Source organism: Anoplopoma fimbria, chromosome 15 (genome assembly GCF_027596085.1).
Source record: "Anoplopoma fimbria isolate UVic2021 breed Golden Eagle Sablefish chromosome 15, Afim_UVic_2022, whole genome shotgun sequence".
Classification (NCBI taxonomy): domain Eukaryota; kingdom Metazoa; phylum Chordata; class Actinopteri; order Perciformes; family Anoplopomatidae; genus Anoplopoma; species Anoplopoma fimbria.
This window is the reverse complement of record NC_072463.1, coordinates 2,367,659-2,387,727: the sequence shown is the minus strand read 5'-3', so window position 1 is coordinate 2,387,727 and position 20,069 is coordinate 2,367,659. Positions and strand designations below refer to the sequence as shown.

General features: G+C 41.7%; 1 protein-coding gene across 1 annotated transcript in view; it reads right to left on the bottom strand.

Annotated features, from left to right (window-relative positions):
• LOC129103677 (nesprin-2-like) overlaps positions 1 to 20,069 on the bottom strand; it is a 44,206-nt gene that overhangs the window by 10,711 nt on the left and 13,426 nt on the right. The window contains exons 22-28 of the mRNA XM_054614259.1: positions 19,590 to 19,715; positions 18,336 to 18,491; positions 16,083 to 16,241; positions 14,930 to 15,096; positions 5,550 to 5,712; positions 2,549 to 2,736; positions 2,046 to 2,196 (exon numbers count right to left, since the gene is read on the bottom strand). Coding sequence (XP_054470234.1) covers positions 2,046 to 2,196; positions 2,549 to 2,736; positions 5,550 to 5,712; positions 14,930 to 15,096; positions 16,083 to 16,241; positions 18,336 to 18,491; positions 19,590 to 19,715 — 1,110 coding nt within the window. The remainder of the gene's footprint in view (positions 1 to 2,045; positions 2,197 to 2,548; positions 2,737 to 5,549; positions 5,713 to 14,929; positions 15,097 to 16,082; positions 16,242 to 18,335; positions 18,492 to 19,589; positions 19,716 to 20,069) is intronic.

Below are 20,069 nucleotides of genomic sequence, written 5' to 3'. Positions count from 1 at the left end.
TTGAGCATTTTATACTTTTAATTTTAAGGTCCATTACATTCCATTGTTATAACCTTTCCTTGTTTTAGATCAGTGTTTCTCTTATAAACATTCAGAGTTTCTTTATTCAAAAATGCATTTGCTTGTAAAACACTTTTAACTATCTCACCGTATAAAAAAGGTACTTTAGTGGGAATGTGAATGTTTAACTGATTGACTGACTTATTGATTGATTTACACAAATACCTCGAAAATCACGAAAAAGCTAAACTATGAAATCAAAAGGCCAACGGTCAACCAAAGGCTACGATCGAGACCCAAGCCTGGATTGTTTGGGAAAGGAGGAAGGAAGTAAGGAAAAGATCAAATCAATAACAAAGCACACATGCCTTTCTTTTTTTAAATAAGGTAAATATACAGTCTGACTAGTTGACGCTGCCATAAGCATAAAGCCTCCACTACAAGCTGCTCAGGAGGATTAACAACCTTTGTGGTTTTGAACCTAGATCGCCAATTTCCATAACTCCCAGTCCCATAGCTCCCAGTACACGTCACTGTATACGTCACTGGTCCCCAACAGGACGAAGTTTGGTTTTAGTGGTCAGCAACACCATCCACACTGGATCCCTGTTGCCGTGGAGACGAAGGCACTTTGGCAAAATCCAGATTACCAGAATTACCAGATTACTAATCTGTGTTTCTAATCCAGAATGACACATCAAAGGTTTCCTCTGAGTCTCAGAGCAACAAGATACCTGAACCTGAAACTGCTCTGCATGAGTTAAACAACAGAAAACTGGTCCCAGATGTTGGACGCTTCCCACAGGCCCATTACTGGAACATATGAGTCCAAATTATACCGTGTAAAGATGGAAATATTAACTTTTGGACATATTTTAAGGGAAATGCCACTTTGTTAAACGAGATAAGAAAGTCTAATCGAGTCAATTTGAATCCAAAATCTTAATATCACTAATCACAAATTTGCCTTAAGGGGTTTTAAGAACAAAAGAGGGGCTTTGAGAACCAGAGGTGTGGACTCAAGTCACATGACTTGGACTCGAGTCACAAATTTGATGACTTTAGACTCCACTTGACAAATTCAAAGAAGACTTGCAACTCGACTTTGACTTTGAAACCAATGAGTCGTGACCTCACTTGGACTTGAGCCTTTTACCCTAAAAAAACTTGACACTCTCCCCAAAGATTAAAACCTTTGTCTTGTAAAACATTGTGTCACCATTCATCATTAATATCCCTTCATTCCCTTCAATCAACTAACGTTAACGCTATTCATTCCCAGCAAGTCAAACATGAAGAACTAACATTATGTCACTGGGTGGTAGTTTAAAAAGTGATTCCAAAGATAATTTAATTTGTGTGTAAAAACTATGCAGTAGTCAACAAAAAACTATGTCTTGTTTAGGACTTGAAACTCTAAGGTTAGGATTTAGGACTTGATTTGAGAGTTGCCAGTCTTGACTTGGACTTGACTCTAGACTTGAGTGCAAAGACTTTAAACTTACTTGTGACTTGTAAAACAATGATGTGGTCCCACCTCTGTTAAAAACTAAAGAGGAGCTTTAAATCTAAATTCTTTAACAGTTGAATTAACAGTTACTTCTTTTCCTTTCTTCTTTTTCTATCTTTATTTTTTCCTTTGGATGGTGATGATGGTCCTCAACATCTGGACAGATTTCCATCAGATCTGCAGTGAATATTTATTGTACCCAGAGGATAAATCCTAATGTTTTTTGGTCATTCCCAGAACCTTTCCCACAGCGCAAACAATGGTGAAAGTACCACACAAAGAGATCTGATTCTATTGGGCAGTTTCCCCAGAGCATGAATCTTTTGGATTGTGGACACCATTGGCACCATCAATGGTCCAAAGACGTACTGAAATATTTATCATGTTACCCTCCAAATAACTCTTTTGATTCTGATGAACATATGCTCTTTCCTGGAGCATCATCATCAGGACAAACACAGGGTTTTAGGCTACCCAAACACGAACTGAAGGACATTTAACTAATCTTCAACAAACAATTGAAAAATCCCCTGACCTCGAACTTCTTGAGCTCCTCCTTGGCGCTGGTGTAGAGGACGTCGGCGGAGTCCGGGTTCGCTGCAGTGAGCTCAGACGTCTTCAGCCAGTCTTCGAAGCGAGAGAAGTCGTCCAGGAACTTACACCAGAGACGCCAGGTCTCCTCAATCCTGGAAACAGCAAACAAGGGGTCATTTCACTGTTTCATCCATTTATTTTTTGAATGTGTAATGAGGAAAGTCAACTGAGAAAACTAGAGCATCTTTGGAGAAGGAAACAGAACCAAAGATGAGCAGATGAGACATTTAATTTATATAAATTCATTAAGATCTCTATTCTAATTATTCTTTATGAAACATACAATATAAAGATTGACTGATTGCTAACATCTTATTTCACATATATATATATATATTATGTTTGTGAGTATGTAATCCCCCTGTCAGGTGTTTTTTGTTGTGATGACCCAACCTGACATAATACAGATTTCATAGGGAGGTTTCTGTGTATTTTGATGTTCACCTCATCCTCCTCTCCATGGACATGGCACAGATGTTCCTCCAGCGTCGGTCCAGACTTCTCGTTGTCTGCTGGATCGAGTCGTTCTCCGAGTCGCTCCCGCAGGCGTCGGCGTCGTGGAGCAGGACGTCGCACAGCGTCAGCACCGACGCCACGCTCTCCGTGTGCTGCTCGATGTCCCGCTGCAGATCCTGCAGATCAAAAACAGCCTCATCAGTATGCAACAATATGTTTGGAAGAAAATCAAGGCTCACATTTGAAGGTTTCCTGGTAGAGTCAGTCTGAATAAACCACACATCATTTAGACAAGCTTTTGTTTATTACAGCAACAGATGATGGCTACGAGAGATTTGAAAATGACCGTGAAGGTGTAGAAAACAGGAGAAAACAAACTTCTGTTCAAAGTGTTCCATCATTTGCATCTCTGCAGGAGCAGGCTCGCCAAGGTTGAACCCTCAGGGTGATCCCACCAGCTAATTGCCCCATTTTGGTCCTTGTTTGAAGGTGTCCCTTTCAAATAGCCAATTAAAACTGCTGGCCAGTCATCTTATTCTTCTTAAGTGGAAGGACAAAAGTCCACCATCACATCCTCGTTGGGTCAAGGATGTAACAGCAACAACTTTAAAACTACAAGAGCTGAGGTAAAAAAGAGGGACCTTATATAGTTAGTTTTAATATATTCTTGTATTAGTGCTATTTACATATTTTTGTTACAGTCAGAACCAGAACAAGATAACTTTTGCTGTCATCTTTTATAGAACCATTTTTACCGAACACGTTAACTGATAACACTTAAGATTCATATCAGATAAAACCCAGTCTTCAAAGGCTTTTTTCCTCAGTTACTGTACAAAAGCATTTATTCTTTTATATCACATTTTTACTTTAATGATATGGCATAGTATCATAATTACTCAAAAAATAAAGTGGCTGAAAATGGCAACCATATTTTCAGTTTCTGCGACGAAAAACTGATTACAAGCCTGGCAACCACTTTAAAAGTTATTTTACAAGCTGTGTGTGTGTGTGTGTGTGTGTGTGTGTGTGTGTGTGTGTGTGTGTGTGTGTGTGTGTGTGTGTGTGTGTGGCCTGACAGCACTTTTGTCGGCTCTCATTTGTTCACAGTTACCAATCTTCAGGGTTGCCATGGTGACAGATGAAAGCTTAAAGAGCGCCTCCACACAGAAGTCATTCCAGCCGTCCGTCATCCACTAATGGAGAGCAGCAGCTTTTTTTTTTTCGGCTGTCGTTCTGTATTTCTTCCTCCCTTATTTTATTTTTTTTACCAATTTCACTTCAGTTTTCTTTCTTCTTGTTTCTGTCTGTCTGTCTGTCTGTCTGTCTGTCTGTCTGTCTGTCTGTCTGTCTGCCTGTCTGTCTGTCTGTCTGTCTGCCTGTCTGCCTGTCTGCCTGCCTGTCTGTCTGTCTGTCTGTCTGTCTGTCTGTCTGTCTGTCTGTCTGTCCGTCCATCATACGTCTCTCCTTCTCTTTTATGAACCATTTCTTTCCTCAGATATGTCACCTGTCCAAATCCAGACCAATTCCAGGTATATATATACTTTTCTTCTGTCACTCCCCACATTTGCAATATTTAAGTATTTTTGAGAGGAGATAGAATGATTAGCATTAGATGATTTAGTCAGCGTTCTCCTTTCTTAACATTTTGTGAAATTAAAGCATCTGACCACAGAAACCCATCATAAAAACTGGAACAAGAAATATCCAAACTCTCCTAAGAGCCGTCAGGTTCTGACAGCACCAACAGCTTCTGGACAAAATTGACCATTTCATAACTGTCAGCAGCTTTTTTAGGAACAAAAAAAAAGTCTGCATGAAGCACTTTGCAGAGCACTTTCAAAGTTTAGAAAATGTTTTTCAGAAGAAGAAAAAAAAGCATTGACCCATGATGGAGAAGCCATGTTCATGGTCACTTTGGTGTTTCAGAGTTAAATGTTCCTAAATAATCCAGTGTCTTTACCACATCAGATATAACAGAGGCAACAGGTGAGATGAGTTGTTGTTGTTGTCGTGGAAACAAGGCACCCTAAACTGGCTACTACAGACTGGAAACAAATGAGCAGCACAAGGAAAAGGAAGTCTTGGCCCGAATATACGGTGGCTAAACCAGAAATATAGATCCTTGACCCCAGATCTGTTGTCAGTTGGGATCAGAGATTGCTTCCATCCTTAATTATACCAAAACACACAAATCTGATCAAGATATTGGTGGAAGGCAGTGAAGTAGAAAGCCAAAGATCAAATCTCATTCTTCCTCATTCTGAATATTTCTCTCTCCAAACCTCCTGATCCATCCACTGCCCTCTCATGCCAGAAACCTCTCGCCTTTTAGAGAAAGTAGCAGTTCGGCAGGATACAAAATCAACTAACTGGTGAGTCCATTTTCCTTTCTTCGGGCCGAGCTCCGGAGTGCATTTACCGTTCTCTCAGCCCAGTGTGACAGCTTCCTCCTTCACAAACACCCTTCTTCCTGCCGCTGAGATTTTACTTTGCAGCCTGCTCCATCTACTCTTTTGTTATTATGCTGCGGACCACTACAGGGTGGCCGTCACATAAAGGGTTTTAAAAGCAGGAGCGTGGATCCCTAAGCTACTCTCTGCCCCTAAATCTCCCCTCAAAGTGGAGTCTCCATTCTGCCCCGTGAAGCTTTTTCAGCCTTTATTTGACCTGACAGATGTCCGGGCTCAGTTGTTTTATAGAGGTAAATATGAGGTTTGAGGTTTGATTGGTTCCATATTTTTTTTACCGCTGCGATTTACCATTTGGATCTTTTGTTAATTCCTGAGATCTCCATTTTTTCCCGTGTGGTTTGGTGAATGCCTCTATTTACAACAAAAACAATCCCCCTTAGCTTCTCTATTGAACCTCATTGACTTGCAGCAATGGTCTTCATCACTAAGATATTTGACTGACACTCTCATGATTGAGAAACATGCAGCTCAAGCATCTCGATAACAAAACAAGAAACCATCCCGTCTCCGCCCACCTGCTGCTCGGCCAGTTTCCTCTGAATCTCGTCGCCGTGGCAGACGTTGTAGACCACCGGCTTGGCCAGCTCCGCCTCGATGCGAGACAGCCATGTCCGCAGGTTGCTCATGTTCTTATCGAGCTGCTGCACCGTCACCAGCGTCTCCTTCAGCTTCCTCACCCTGCAGAGAGAGGGAAAAGGTCACGTTACAGAAGGTTTCGCTGGAGTTTCGCTGGTCAAGGATCGTGAAACCTAAAACTGGTAAAACGTTTTGTTCCTCTGGTTTTCTTCTACATAAATAGTCTGAAGACAAACCTGCACAAGCACAAACTTGGCAACTTATCAACATTCTACAAATGTTTCTACATCTCAATCTCCTCAATTTTCATCTTTCCTGCAGGTGAAAGAAACTTGTGCATTTTTAAATGTAATGTTAAAGAGATTAAACCCCTTTATTTACAGCACCTAACAACACAGGAAGAAGATCTTTTTCATGTTGACTTTAGATATTTTGGATACAGGAGAGACGGTGGGGCATGTCTGAGTCATGAACTGAGCACATTTTAATACCCGTTTATGTATTGCAAGCAGAACTGAATTGCTATTTTCAACAGCGTTATCACATGTTTCCTCTATTAATCTATAACAAGTATAGGGTGTGTATCAGAGCTCCACCTTTGTCCATAAACTATTAAAAACACAATTGAACTGATTTGAAAAGCAACATTTCCACTGTTTAAACACATCAGATGTGCTGTATGTCTCATCAGAGAGGAAAATAATCAGAGCAGGGACACTTTGAGCTGCAGCGTGAAGACAACCTTCACTTCACGATGCATATACAGTATGTTGTCCACAGCGAGAATCACACCCATCACCACAGCTCCTCACAGAGTCGGTTGAAGTGCTGCTATCGTTCTCACGTAACGACACAACAGGAGCCATTATAGCCGACCTACATCCGACTGAGAGCCGGGTGTTGTCTGTTTGGAGAGGCTGCATTCCAGGTCAGCTCTCAGGTCAGTGACCTACATCATCTAACAAACCAGCACAATGCACAGAGGGTGACACTGCACCGTCATGTGACTGCAGCCGGTGAGAGCGTTCCACCAAAACCCTCCTCTGAGGACCAGTGTGTGTGTGTGTGTGTGTGTGTGTGTGTGTGTGTGTGTGTGTGTGTGTGTGTGTGGTGTGGTGTGTGTGTGTGTGTGTGTGTGTGTGTGTGGATGAGTGGTTCAGATTGCACTCTGTCTGGAGGTCTGTCATTTACCAAAAACATAAATATGTTGTAGGTCACGTCCTTCTGTTCGTGACACCAGTGGAATGTTTTTGTGATTCTATAAAAAGAAAATAGTTTAAGGTGAAAATCACACTGAAAATCCCAGTTTTAGCAGAGGAGGACCAGGGTTCAAGGACTTTCTTGTGACATTTTCATGATTATCGAGCTGTTATGACAGACAAGGAACTCTGATTTAAAAGACTTGCTGTCCATGGCAATAACTCTCCCATGAAATCATATCTTACATGCTTAGAAATGATGACAAATTGATCATAAAGTAGTATTTTAGTAAAAACTACCAGTTATGAGCCAGCAGTGACTAATGTTTACATTTGAATGATCATTTTTTTACATTATTCTGAGTTTCTAAACTGTAATGTCATCCAACCTGCATGTGCTACCATGTGATGTGTTCACAGTGTTTCCATAGAAACCCATTCAAAGCACTCTCAAATTTCAAAAGTTTCATGCTAGTTCAGATGCTATTCAGTGTCCGTGTCATCCAGCACAGCAGAAGAACGATGCAACAATCAGCAACAAGCAGCTGTCATCCAACCGTCACTGCAGCTGCTTTACTCTCTGGTTTGGTGATTTGAATAATGAGACGAACAAATAAACAATCTCAGATGCTGATGCTGCAATAACAGACTGTAGGGGGATGTTCACGTCCTATTTTTGACAGCTGCACGTGTGTGTGTGTGTGTGTGTGTGTGTGTGTGTGTGTGTGTGTGTGTGTGTGTGTGTGTGTGTGTGTGTGTGTGTGTGTGTGTGTGTGTGCAGTGAGCTCCCGGTTGCATGTCTCTACAGCATGTGAGGATGTGGCAGTAAATGGAGGCGTGAAGAGCAACATCAGCAACATATAGAACATGCTGGTGAGGTCATGGATGGACATATGTAGTGTTCATTGCATTCACACACACACACACACACACACACACACACACACACACACACACACACACACACACACACACACACACACCTGCTGTCCGAGCTGCCACCTAAATTCCGACACACACACACAGAAGAGGACTGGATCTCAATGAATTCTGCTCTGAATGACTCTGCATGCGCTCGTCTTGTCTACATGTCTGCACCGACAAAGCCCAGCCCATCCCCCTCCACTCCGGCTCTCTGTGTCTCCTCCTCCACCTCCTCCTCCTCCTCCTCCTCCTCCTCCTCCTCCTCCTTTTATCACAACAAAACACCCGATCTGCTCCCCATTCACCCTCCTGCCTCCTCAGACTTTTGCTATCCGGCTCAATGTACTTACGAGCTGGTGAGAGGAGGCTACTCCATGGCGATGGCTCTTCCGCTAGCAAACACTACCCTCCCCCCCCCACCTTCTCCATCCCTCCCTTCCCCTTCCTCCTCTGCAGTCCGCCTGTCTCCTCCTCCTCCTCCTCCTCCTCCTCCCCTCTCTCCAAACATCTGGATGCAGGGACAGGTTCATTCAAGGACACACAGCAACAGGAGCTCCTTTAACGAATGTGTTGATTATTTGTTCAATTAATATAATAACTATTAGGTCTAAAATGTCCCTTATCATTACGGCTTCTTTCTCCTCTTCTTTGAAATATTTCTTTTTTGTTTTGTTCTTTCAGTTAGTGAATTAATCTGAGAGTTTAAACATTCGAGAAAGATGAATGTTATGTGTTTTAAAAAGCAGAAAGCACAGAATTAATAAAGCTTCGGCTCAGCAAATGTAAATCTGTGCAGGATTTGTTCAATATAATCAAATTCCACTTTTGAAAACAATTCAAAATGATAATTAAGAACATTTAATTGCTACAAAAATGTACTTGTTAATGCACCAATCATACATTTGGTGTGTTTATATCAAAAACTGTCTCTTTATATGTTTGAATGTTAAAAGCAGGACCAAAGACACAAACAGGAAACAAACCATCTGTAAAACTGTGACATCACTTTAAACAACAACGAGCAGCAACAAAGAACCAGAAGCCCGTCAGAGTGAGTCCAGGTCTGGAGCAGATACAGGTGCAGCTGTCGATCGTGGTTACCGTTATTTGATCCGACGGTGCTGACACAGACAGGCCCAGCGGGGAAACCTCAGAGTGGACAAACCTCCATCTGCCTCCTTCTTCTTCTTCTATTTCAAATAAACCAGCCTGGGGTTCAACGCACTAACAGTAAGTTATATATCAGCAGGAGAGAATGATGAAGGACAAGTACAGAGAAAGAAAACATAAATCTAAAGCTCCTTTCAGACATGAAACAGCCTACATTACATTATCCGGCTCCATCTGCCTGTTACAGTAATGGTTTGATTCAGACATGAGCCACAGAGATCATGTGATATTTGGCACCTGGTGCGAAAGACGGAGCGGTTTCACGTCAGCGAGGTATAAAAAAACGTGTTTTCTCTTCTCTCACAGGCTGAAAAAGTTCATTTAATTAAAGTATTTTGCTGTTGAATCCTTAATTAATGACCATTGTGAGCCCTAAGGACACTCGCCAACCGCTTCTCACCGTGAATCACCTGACGCACTTTCTAATCTAACATTTCATCATTTATGAAAGGGAGTTCTGCAGCCTCTTTCATAATGTCCATACAGTGCACAAGCATAGACTTAAAGGAAAAAATATTCATGGGACGATTATCCTGGCAAAAATAGTTGCAACTCACGACATTATGCCAATAATAATCAAAATATGCACTTTTTCCTTGTCCCTTTACCTTACATTTTGTTAAGAAATAAATATCATTATTGCATCACAGATAGGAGATATGTTTTGTGTGCAAAACAAACGATCAAACAGTCATGAACAGGGTAATCATAAATCACAAGGTCCCTCTGCATAAATAAAAGATACATCCATAAATAAAAATAGCGTCTTTTTTACTTTTCAACTACGATGGCAAATTGGACAGATTACCAGCCTGAGTTTTACTTTTAAGTTTTTCCGCCGTCGAAACATTTGTTTAACAATCTGAACGTCTGAAAGTAGCTTCAGGATCCAGATGTGTTGGAAGCTTTACTCCAAAAACATCTGCGTGTCAGCTAATAAATCAAATATCCTTCAGTCCTCATCATCTCTTTTAATTACCAGGAATTTAAATCATATTATTTTACCATTACACACGCACACACACACACACACACACACACACACACACACACACACACACTAACATCAACTCTGAGGCAAATTCATCCTTTGTCTCTTGTTCAAACTCAAACAAACCACCGTGTTACAGCAACACGTGCAGCACTATCACCATGACGACAAGATCTACAACCGCTTGAAAAGAGAGCCGTAAGTAAGAACTGCATTGTCTTAATTAATCAGCATTAAACTGCCAAACGACACGACACTAAATAATCTATTAAAAGCTCCACGTGAAATTAACGACCGGACAAACTGCAGTTTAGAAACAAAAAGAAGTACGTTTGCTGTGCCAGGTGTGAGGAGGAGGCAGGAGAGCAGCAACATTGTGTTTTAAAAGACAAACATCTGCCTCGTGTGCGTCTTATTCAGACAATGAGGAGAGAGGACGGTGGCCCCGCGGTGGCCCCCCTAAAGGCTGAGGGCCCGTCGGCACAAAGCCTGGTGTCAGCAGACGGCAGCTGCTGGTCCGGGTGACGGAGCACCCGGTTTGTTTTGGGGGACAAAGGCGAGCGGCGGGCGAACGGCGGTCCAGTGTCAACGCGTCTAATCCCCTCGGAGAGTCAGACCTCAGCAGTCATCTGACGACACTTAGTTTGGAGAGACGCAAACAAAGGGCCGAGGGGCAGTCGTCACTGACTCTGAATCAGCTCTTCTGCAGCTCCGTCAGCGCTTAACAAAAACGCGCGACACGTTACTGCAGAATAATGAAAACACTGACTCACGTCATGTCTGTGAAGTGGACTTTTTCTCTTTGTGTTTGGTAGAAGAGGTTTAAAGAAATAGAGAAATGGAGACGGGGTTCAGAATGAAAGAGTGTAAATGTTTAGGGAGAGATTCTATGAATTGACTTCAACAGGAAATGAGTCAGTTTGCATTTCAGGTTCCCTTTGTCTCAAGGTCAATGTGATTTTTTGAATATTGTTTTTGTGAAGATGTCTGAAATAAGGTCTGTTTTTAACTCAAGCTAAAGAGATTTTAACGTTTTGTTCTCTGATATCAAATAGGTCAATAAATACCCCTCTGAGGAATTTAGAAGCTTTAACGTGTCTTAAAAAAGTGTCTAAATGAGACGACTAAACGTCCTCACTAGAACTCTAGTCCTCCTTTAGCTTAGTGGTGGAGACGTGAGGTCATGTGACCGTGGTGGAGTTCCTTTATAACGTTAGCTTTTTACTTCACACTTCAAACATCCTAAAAGTGGAGTTTATCTTGATGAACAAAACCTGGAAGTATCATAAATTTGTTTGTGCAATAATCCAAAATCCTATGTAAATTTCCCATTGGCTGATTTTGAGGGAACCTGCAATGCTATTGGCCTACAGAAATACATCATCCCTTCCAGCCTGAGATTGTTTTTCTTTTTCACCTGGTGTCCATTACTGGTACTGCATAGTCACAGTGGTGGTTTTGTTGGTACAAAATATCTAAAAAAAGCTTCTTTTAGTCCTGGCTCTACATTTTTTTAAAGCTGGTCATGATTAATGAATTGGTGGGGTTAGTTGTAAACACTGAATCATCTAATGTCATCCTTTATCTGCACCTAACATTTCTCTGGGGGTTTAGAGGTGAACAACATGGACCGGATACGAGGGAGAAACGGTTCCCTCATCGTGTTAATCAGCTTGTGAAGACTCCCCATGTTCATCAGATTAGCGGCTGCTGTCTACTGTAGATCCTGAGCCTCAAATCCCACAATAATCAAGATGATCATTAAGATATGAAGCATGTTACACATATTCTGTGTAGTGCTGATAAGAGAGGAATTTACACGTTTGTCCATCAACGTTTTCATGACTTGAGTCCGTTAGTTCCAATGTAGATGCCAGATGATGCTTTAGACAACAATGTTCTTCCAACTTCGTGTCAACATTTTGAGGAAGACCCTTCTCCTGTTTGATCTTGACAATGGCCTCCATAAAGAGCTGTACTGGCCTCCACAGAGCTATGACCCCCGACCCCTTCAAACAGAAACAGGTATTTTCTACAGCTCTGGCATCATAAAATCTAAATCAAACAGTGTGACGACGGCACATTCCATCACAGACTGGAGGCTCGTGCCTCAGCAGCGGCTCATTAACAGGCTTAGCCTCGTTATGCTGGTCAGTCTCTGAGGGGACGGGGGGGCAAATCCACCGTTGTATGTCTCGCTCCCTCTCTCCACTCCGGTCCCCCCTATTGTTTAAGACGGAGGGCACATCTCTGTCATGATGCAATCCCCCGACCTCGTCCCTCTTGTCCCTCTCTGTCAATATTTGCAATATTTGCACTTTTGTACATTTTTTGTAAATCGCTTTGGATAAAAGCGTCTGCTAAATGACTGTAATGTAATGTAATGCATTGATTGGAGATCCTCTTTATTCAGTCAAGTCCTTCTCAGGCCGTGTCCACAGTTTATGGGATTTTTTTTTTATGCTTCAATCCACATTAAAGAGGTCATTATATGAACTTGTGTTCTCCAGAAGAGTCAGTTGGAACGGTATGGTATTTAGCAAAACACTTCTGAAAACTCAGAGTTCACCAGTAGAAGCATTTCTTCTATATGAATAAAAGTAGCATATATTCTAGTATTTATGTGGTGGTGCATAATGTATTTATGTTTTTATGTGTCTATGTGAGGCTCTACAGACTAGTAAACAACCTGATTTGAAATGGTTTCATCAATCATTTCCCCCAGTATTGATACACAGGTACCAGCTGCACTTTCTGCTTTCTCTTCTCTCCAACAGTGACCTGACAGAAACATCACCATTTATCTTTATCTTTATTCTAAAAAATAAAAGTATCGAATATTGATGTCTTTCAAGGTATTGTATCAAAGTTAGAAATTCCAGTATGGTAACCAGTACAGACTGTTGCCAATTTCCTTGGAAAAGAAAAAATAAGGAATCCATCTATCTACAAACCATCATGAGTGGCTGGAGATGCACCACATGTGACAGGAACTACAAAGAGTGGCATCATTCAGAAATAACTGTCTAATTGGAGTTAAATCACATGCTCAACACAGACATAACCACAACCTTCAGGCTGGCTCTTTGCATCTTATTGCGTATAAATGATCATTTATATCAGAGATTCTTAAAAGAGTCTTTAAACAAACATGTATTGAGATGAACTTCATGCTAAAATGTGTGAGAGAAACGGAGCCTGAGGAGAGGCAGAGTCACCGCGGTCACTAAGCAGCAACCATATGGTCCATCTAAGTCAGTCATTCCCATAGAGGATAAATCCCCCCCCTCCCCCCAACCCTGAGTGGTTTAACCCATCTGGCTCCATGAAAACAGTCCACTCAGCTCCACTCAATGTGGATTTTATGAATCAACTACACATAGAGTCCTTCAAGGTCACTAACCAGACAAATTATCAGGAGCAGAATTCCGTTAAAACTCGCTGTGCTGTTCTTTCACCAGAGATTTAGCAGTAATTGTTTTGCACTCGGCCACCCTGCATCCATTCATCTGCACAGCGAGGACGCGGTGATAATAATTATACTGTGCCGTTTGACTATGACAAAGCCAAGTGGCTAAAAGAGAGCAAAGAGTTTCTGGGATCAACTTTGTAAGTGTTGAGAACACATAATTATCCAGAAAATCAAATCAGAACATTCAAACTAAAGCAGAAGATTCATATTATGGTATGAATTCAAAGAAGAAAACAAAAGTCACAGTGTGACTGAGACAAAGTCCAAATCTGTGACATTGTATTGCTTGTTTTCCTGCTCCCTGTCGCTGGCTAAACACAGCCACAATCAAAACAACAATTTCCATAACTTTAAGAACCCAATATTTAAACAATCGCACCTCTTTTACAAAATGATTTGCAACTAAAACACTTATTAGGTTTAGGCTAAAAGCCACAAAGTTAGGTTTAGGCAACAAAACCACCAACAGTTAAATAAAAATGCGGGTATCAAACACTGGTCTGCTGGGTGAAGGTCCTGTTTGTTGGACTCATCCACCTCCGTCACTTGCTCTAATTGTTGCTTAGTCAAGAGGATTTATTTAATTAGTGTGTCCACCACAATTAAGACTCCTAATTTACTTTCCATTGGCTCTATTTTTGCGCTTTCCTGTCCCTTTACATGAAACCAATAGATTGCTTTAGAGACTATTCACTAACTGATACTAGGCTGGTTTATCTACCAATGGGTTCAAGTCAGTCTCACAATTGACTGTTTAGTCACTTTGTACCTATCAGTCCCATTGCACTATGCTGCTTCATATAGAATAGCAGCAAAGCATCCAGCAGCTTCCAGCAAACAGCCACCACTGCTCTGTGTATAGGAATGAGATTTGCACTTATGGATTAATATTAATGTCGTATTATCCTCTGTCGGCTCTGAGCTTTATGATTTTAATCTGCCGCCACAGCAGAAGACAACAGCTGTTCTCTGTGTGAAGAGGAGACACAGACAACACACAGATGAAGCTGCACAGGTCGGACTGCAGTTTGGCCTCCTAAACAGCCTGTAATGCCTTATAATGAAGACATATTTAGTTTTTACAATTGAGAGGCATTCATAGAAATATTCTACCTTACCCTTCATGATTTTAGAGCAACTTAAAGGACAAACCAACACGTAGCTATTGATGGTAACTGTGTTGAAGTTGTAGATGAACAGAAATGTCTCGGGACAATATGATGAAAAACTGTCATGGGACAGTTTGGAGTATCTTCATATTGGAAGACAACATGCTACCTCTGAACCTGACTCATCCGGGCTTAAGGGTGAATGCTAATGTTGCTATGCCAACTGCCATCCCAAGCATGCTAAGTATCTTCAGTCAGCGTGCAGCATGCATGGCAACAACTACTGGATGTAGAGTTCAGCAGGTCTGTCTAATATCACGCAGAATGCTAGTACGACACCTTCCAAAACATGAAAACTCATGAACTCATTCAGCTAGAGTCTTCCTCAAACAGCTGCAGGTTTAACTCCTCCCCGGTCCGCTCCTCCTCCTCCCACCACCTTCTCTTTTCTCACCTGGTGTCTATGTGGTCAAACAGATGCTTCCAGCGGTCGTTGGCGTCCTTCAGCTTGTCGTTGACCTCCGTCTCTTTCGTCTTGTTGCTGGCTGAGATGAGTTGTTCTCCGAGCTGCTTCAGATGGGTTTTATTCTCACTGAACAAGTTGATCTCCTCCATGCAGTCCTGACGGAGAGACACAGAAGAAAGAGCAGAAATAAGAACCAGATCCAGGATTTAGTAAATTAACATATTATCATTGCTTTAAGTCTAGGCTTCAACGGTTAAAGTAAGGATAAAGAAATATGTAACTTTCAACAAATCCAACAAAAATCAACCTCACTTAAAGAAAGTCTTCATGTCTCCTGAAGAGTTTGCTTTATTAAAACTCCATGTAACCTATTATTGCCAGAAACAAAAGCACAACTCCTGCCAGGAGTCTGTGTGCCGGAAGACACTAAATTTAGAGCTCTGGTGCCTGAAAAGGTTTAACCCCCCCATCAGGGCAATAAGAAACAAATAAAAGCGTTTTGACACAAAACAAACCCTCGTGGCCCCTCGTGGCCCCTCGTGGCCCCTCGTGGGGCTCAAACAGCTGTCGTCTCTTTAACAATCAGAGGGAGTGTTCACAGCTTTATGAAAAGGCCAACATGTCCTCACACACAGCAGCAAAGAGTGACGGAGCAAAATAACTTTCACTTTCAGAGCTCATAACTCTGGCTGCACTATCTGCTAAATATATTATTAAAACAATAAGAAAAGGTTGAAGCTGCATTTGGATATTCATCCAATCTTGGGATACATTTGTCTGTATTCTTTTATTTGATGAGCCAAAATGTATCCTTGGTTTCTTGGCTCATGTCAAAGTTTTAAAGTCATCCTGTTGACAAAAAACACGGACACATGGGACCAAAGATACTTTAAAGTGTCAGTATTCTATAAATGTTCTCTCTTGCATTTACACCCAGGGTGAAGCTACATCTTTCTCAGTTGATTCATCAAACTGAGTCTCATTCACTCAGTAAACGTTGCTCATCAGCTCTGATGGATGATGAATTCACGACCATCTTAACTTTAATCTAATCCTCCCTGTAACCAGTGGCTGAGCATCCATTGTTCGCACACTGACACTGTTAAACAGAGGGCTGTGTGTCTGTGCTGCAGCCTCCTACCTTCTTCAGTTTCTCCACCATCTCCTCGATGTTGAGGTCGGAGTTGTGCGCCACCTTGTTCTCCATCTGCGTCAGCCACTCGCACAGCTCCTTGTTCTTCTCGTTGAAGATGATCCACGCGTTCAGGCGATCTGCGATCTCCTGTTTACGCAGGGACACCTGACACAAAGAGGAGAGGAAGAAATGAGCTTTATCACGAGAAGATGCTTAGTCCTACTGTGTGTAGCTAATCTATAGTGTGTTTATCACTGTCATAATACATTTAATTCATTTGAATTTCAATTGTGCTGGATCAGATTGTGAGTCGTGGACAGAGTTGGAAGAGATTACGAAGTTTGATGGCAAGAACAAATGTGTCCAAAGGTGGAGCAAAAAAACTGCCATTATAGAGGGGGGGATACAATAATCTTTTTAATCTTTTTAAAGTCTGGTCTTTAATCTTTCTTTCCTGGAACTAGTCATGCTGCTGAAAAAAGTTGTAAACAAGAAGTGAAAGAAAAAATTGATCTTAAGAGAGAAAGTCAAACCTACCTCTCCACAACACACCTGGACAAACACTGTAGAGACCTGAAGTACAGCATGTCTGTTGAACTGCCCGTTACAGAAAGTTACAGAAATTCAGACGACCCTGCTACCCCAAACAAACCAAACTGAAGACCACCTCCATCAAACACAGGGGGCAGCACTGAGCTCATCACTAATTGTAACAACCAGAACGAAGCGAAGCAGACTTTGCATTCGAAAAACATAAGAGGGACTTTTCTCATCTCTGGATTTTGTGACCCCAAAAACAATCTCAGCGCTACATCATGGAGGTCATCCCAATTCCTAAAACAACACCTAGAGGAGCGAGGATGCTTGCAGGAGGAGATAGAGGCGAGTATTCAGGGATGCAGAAGTCCTTTTGGCACCCATTACGTATAAAAGAGGCGCCAAACGTCATATTTTGTTGACATTTTAAAATGACATCTCCAGGGCAACCTATGTGTCATGTTGTTAAAGGCCTGTTTCCTCGACTCCTCTTTCCTCACCTCCTAGGACTCGAGGAGAGGAGGCATGGAAAGGAATCGAGGAAACTGTGAAACTGGAAATGCCCCGGGTGTAATGGTTTTACACTTTTAACACAGAATGTTAAAACATATGTCTAACATTTAAAGGAGAGAAGTCTTCAGGGAAGAGGACCTAATCAAAGACTACAACTTAACTATATATATATATAATATCAAAATAATATATAAACTATATATTGGGTAAACTTTCCCTCCTCCAGTGTTGAGCAGTGCAAATACATAAACAAACACTCAGGTCAAACACAGACAGTAAAAGTGAAAGTCAGTATGACACCCCCCCCCCGACTCATTTCAATACAAAAGCTCTTCATCCTGAAGTGTCTCCTATCACCATCTGTTCCCCACAATGACCCCCACACCCACACCTGTTGGTCAACAAGATTTACTAACTAAACTCCTCATTAAAGGCTCAGACTTTTAACACTAACGACCAGAAAACAGACTAAAAGACGGTGAACCCTGTGGCTCAAACAAGCTGCAGAACTGTCACAAACATGTCAGATGACTGCTGTCTCCCAAAGCAAACTTTGATTTAATAAAGAACATTTCTACAAGGAACTCAAAACTCTCTCTCTCACACACACACACACACACACACACACACACACACACACACACACACACACACACACACACACACACACACACACACACACACACACACACACACACACACACACACACACACACACACACACAGCAAAACATCCTGCAAAGTCATAGAACTTCAATCTCAATTGAGAGTCCACAGTTTCCAGAAATAGCAAATATGGCTGGAAGAATTATAGAAATGTGTATAAAATGATGAAGAAATATATACATGATTCCGTCAGATATTGTGGAATAAGCAGATTTTTACAACCTTAAAGATCCTTAAAGGGAATATTTAAGGAAACTGCATGATAAGGTGTTAAAAATGGGTCCCAAAGGAAGACAAAAAATTTCATCAAGACTTTCTATGAAACTCTGCACAAACATTCTCTTAAGTTCACTTCACTGTGTGATTTAACTGTATATGATTCAAGCCGGATCACACATTACACTTAAAGAACATTTTTTAAACATCAGGTCAAAATAAAAGCATTTAAACAGCAGAAGCAGCTTGTGATTGGAGGACGACCTCAGATACTTGATCAAACCTGCGTCCCGTCTGTGTTCAGCTGTAGTTTGTCATCAGTCTCACCTTGAGGCAGAGTTCCTCCCACTGACGGTGCAGGTGCTCCACCTGCTCCTGCAGCAGCAGGACGTCGTCGGCGATGATGTACTGGGACAGATCCGTCTTCATGGTGCTCAGCTCTGTCAGGCTCTCAGCCCAGTCCTCCAGCGAGTCCTCGTTCTCCTGCATACCATAACACACCGACCGGCACAACAAACTGTCAGAGACCCCCCTCAACTCACTCTGTGTGTCTCTCTCTCTCTCTCTCTCTGTCTCTCAAACACTGAACCCCCTAAATGTCTCTCTCTCTGTCCGGCCCCTTTCTCTTTCTCTCCCTGACACTCTTTTCTCTTTTCTCTTTTCTCTCCGCCCAGAGAGAGGATTAAGGGCCACAGGCTGCAGGCCGGGGCCGGGGGAGGGGTGAGAGAGGAGGAGGAGGGGAGGATCAGGGCTGTGATGGGTCAGAGAGGGTTTGTTGAGTCAAACCTGTTCCAAACTTGGCTTTGCTCCCCTGGAACAAAGAGAAGCTACGAGTCTGTTTGTTGTTCTTCTACTGTTTCCTGATGACCTGATCAAACGTCTACGTCTGCATTACCTCCATCTTTGTTCCTGTGTGTGTGTGTGTGTGTGTGTTTTGTATAAAATAAGATTAGATAAGATTAGATCATTCTTTATTAGTCTCGCAGCAGGGAAATTTGCAATGTGTCTAATATTATGCTACTAGATGCATACATTTCCCTTGAGAGCAATAAAGTATCTTTCTGTCATTATTTTTAAAAATATTTTTAAAAATAATGACAGTCATTATTTTTAGTTTGTATATTTTAAAAAAAGGGGCATTTATGACGGTTTATTAACATTAAAAATGATATATGTATTGATATATTAGACTCTTGTCTTTTAAGTCCTTGGGGTCAGTTCAAAATAATACTAATACATAATAATAATCCCAATACAATCAATGCACAAAAGAGTTTAAACCCGAAAGAAGAGTAGCTTGACATTTTTGCAAACACGTAAATTTTCTCTGTTTCATGCTTTAAAAAAAACTAAATCCTGGTAAATTTGATGAAATGTTAATAATTCTGAACCATCTTAAAAACCTTCTTCAAACTATCGATGGCTCCGCCCACTGAGGTTTAACTCAGCCAATGAGAGCACTGCTGCCTGCAGAGTGGCTCTGAACCTCCACTGAGTGTTTAGCACAAACAAAATCTCTGCCAGTGCACAGAACAATTCAAAATGTATTTCATTAATATGACCATCTGTTTGCAGACGTACCTTGTTGTATTTCTCGACACTCAGCAGCTCATCGTCGAACTCTGGCATCGACTGGTTCATTCTGGTCTTCACGTCCTTCAGCTGCAGCATGCGGTCTGCTAGTCCGGCCTCGCACAGATCCCAGTTCTGAGACACGATAAACAAAAACAAACATTTTAAAGAGGTATTAATCATGCAGATCAGTGCTCTGGGTTCTTAAACAGCTGATTGGCTTTGGGAGTGACCAGAGGGCCGTTACACTCCTTTGTCTGTGACTTCCTAAACAGACCACTGTCATTAATTAGAGCAGATTGGATTAACTTGTCAGGGAAACAGAAGCTGTCAGAGGCTAAAGGGGACCGATGGATTACAGTTCAAATCCAAAATATCACTCAAAGAGAAACGTATCAACCAGGACGAGACTCAAAATGACCACAAAGAGACACAAACAACTACAAAGAGACACAAAACAACTACAAAGAGACACAAAGAGACTACGAA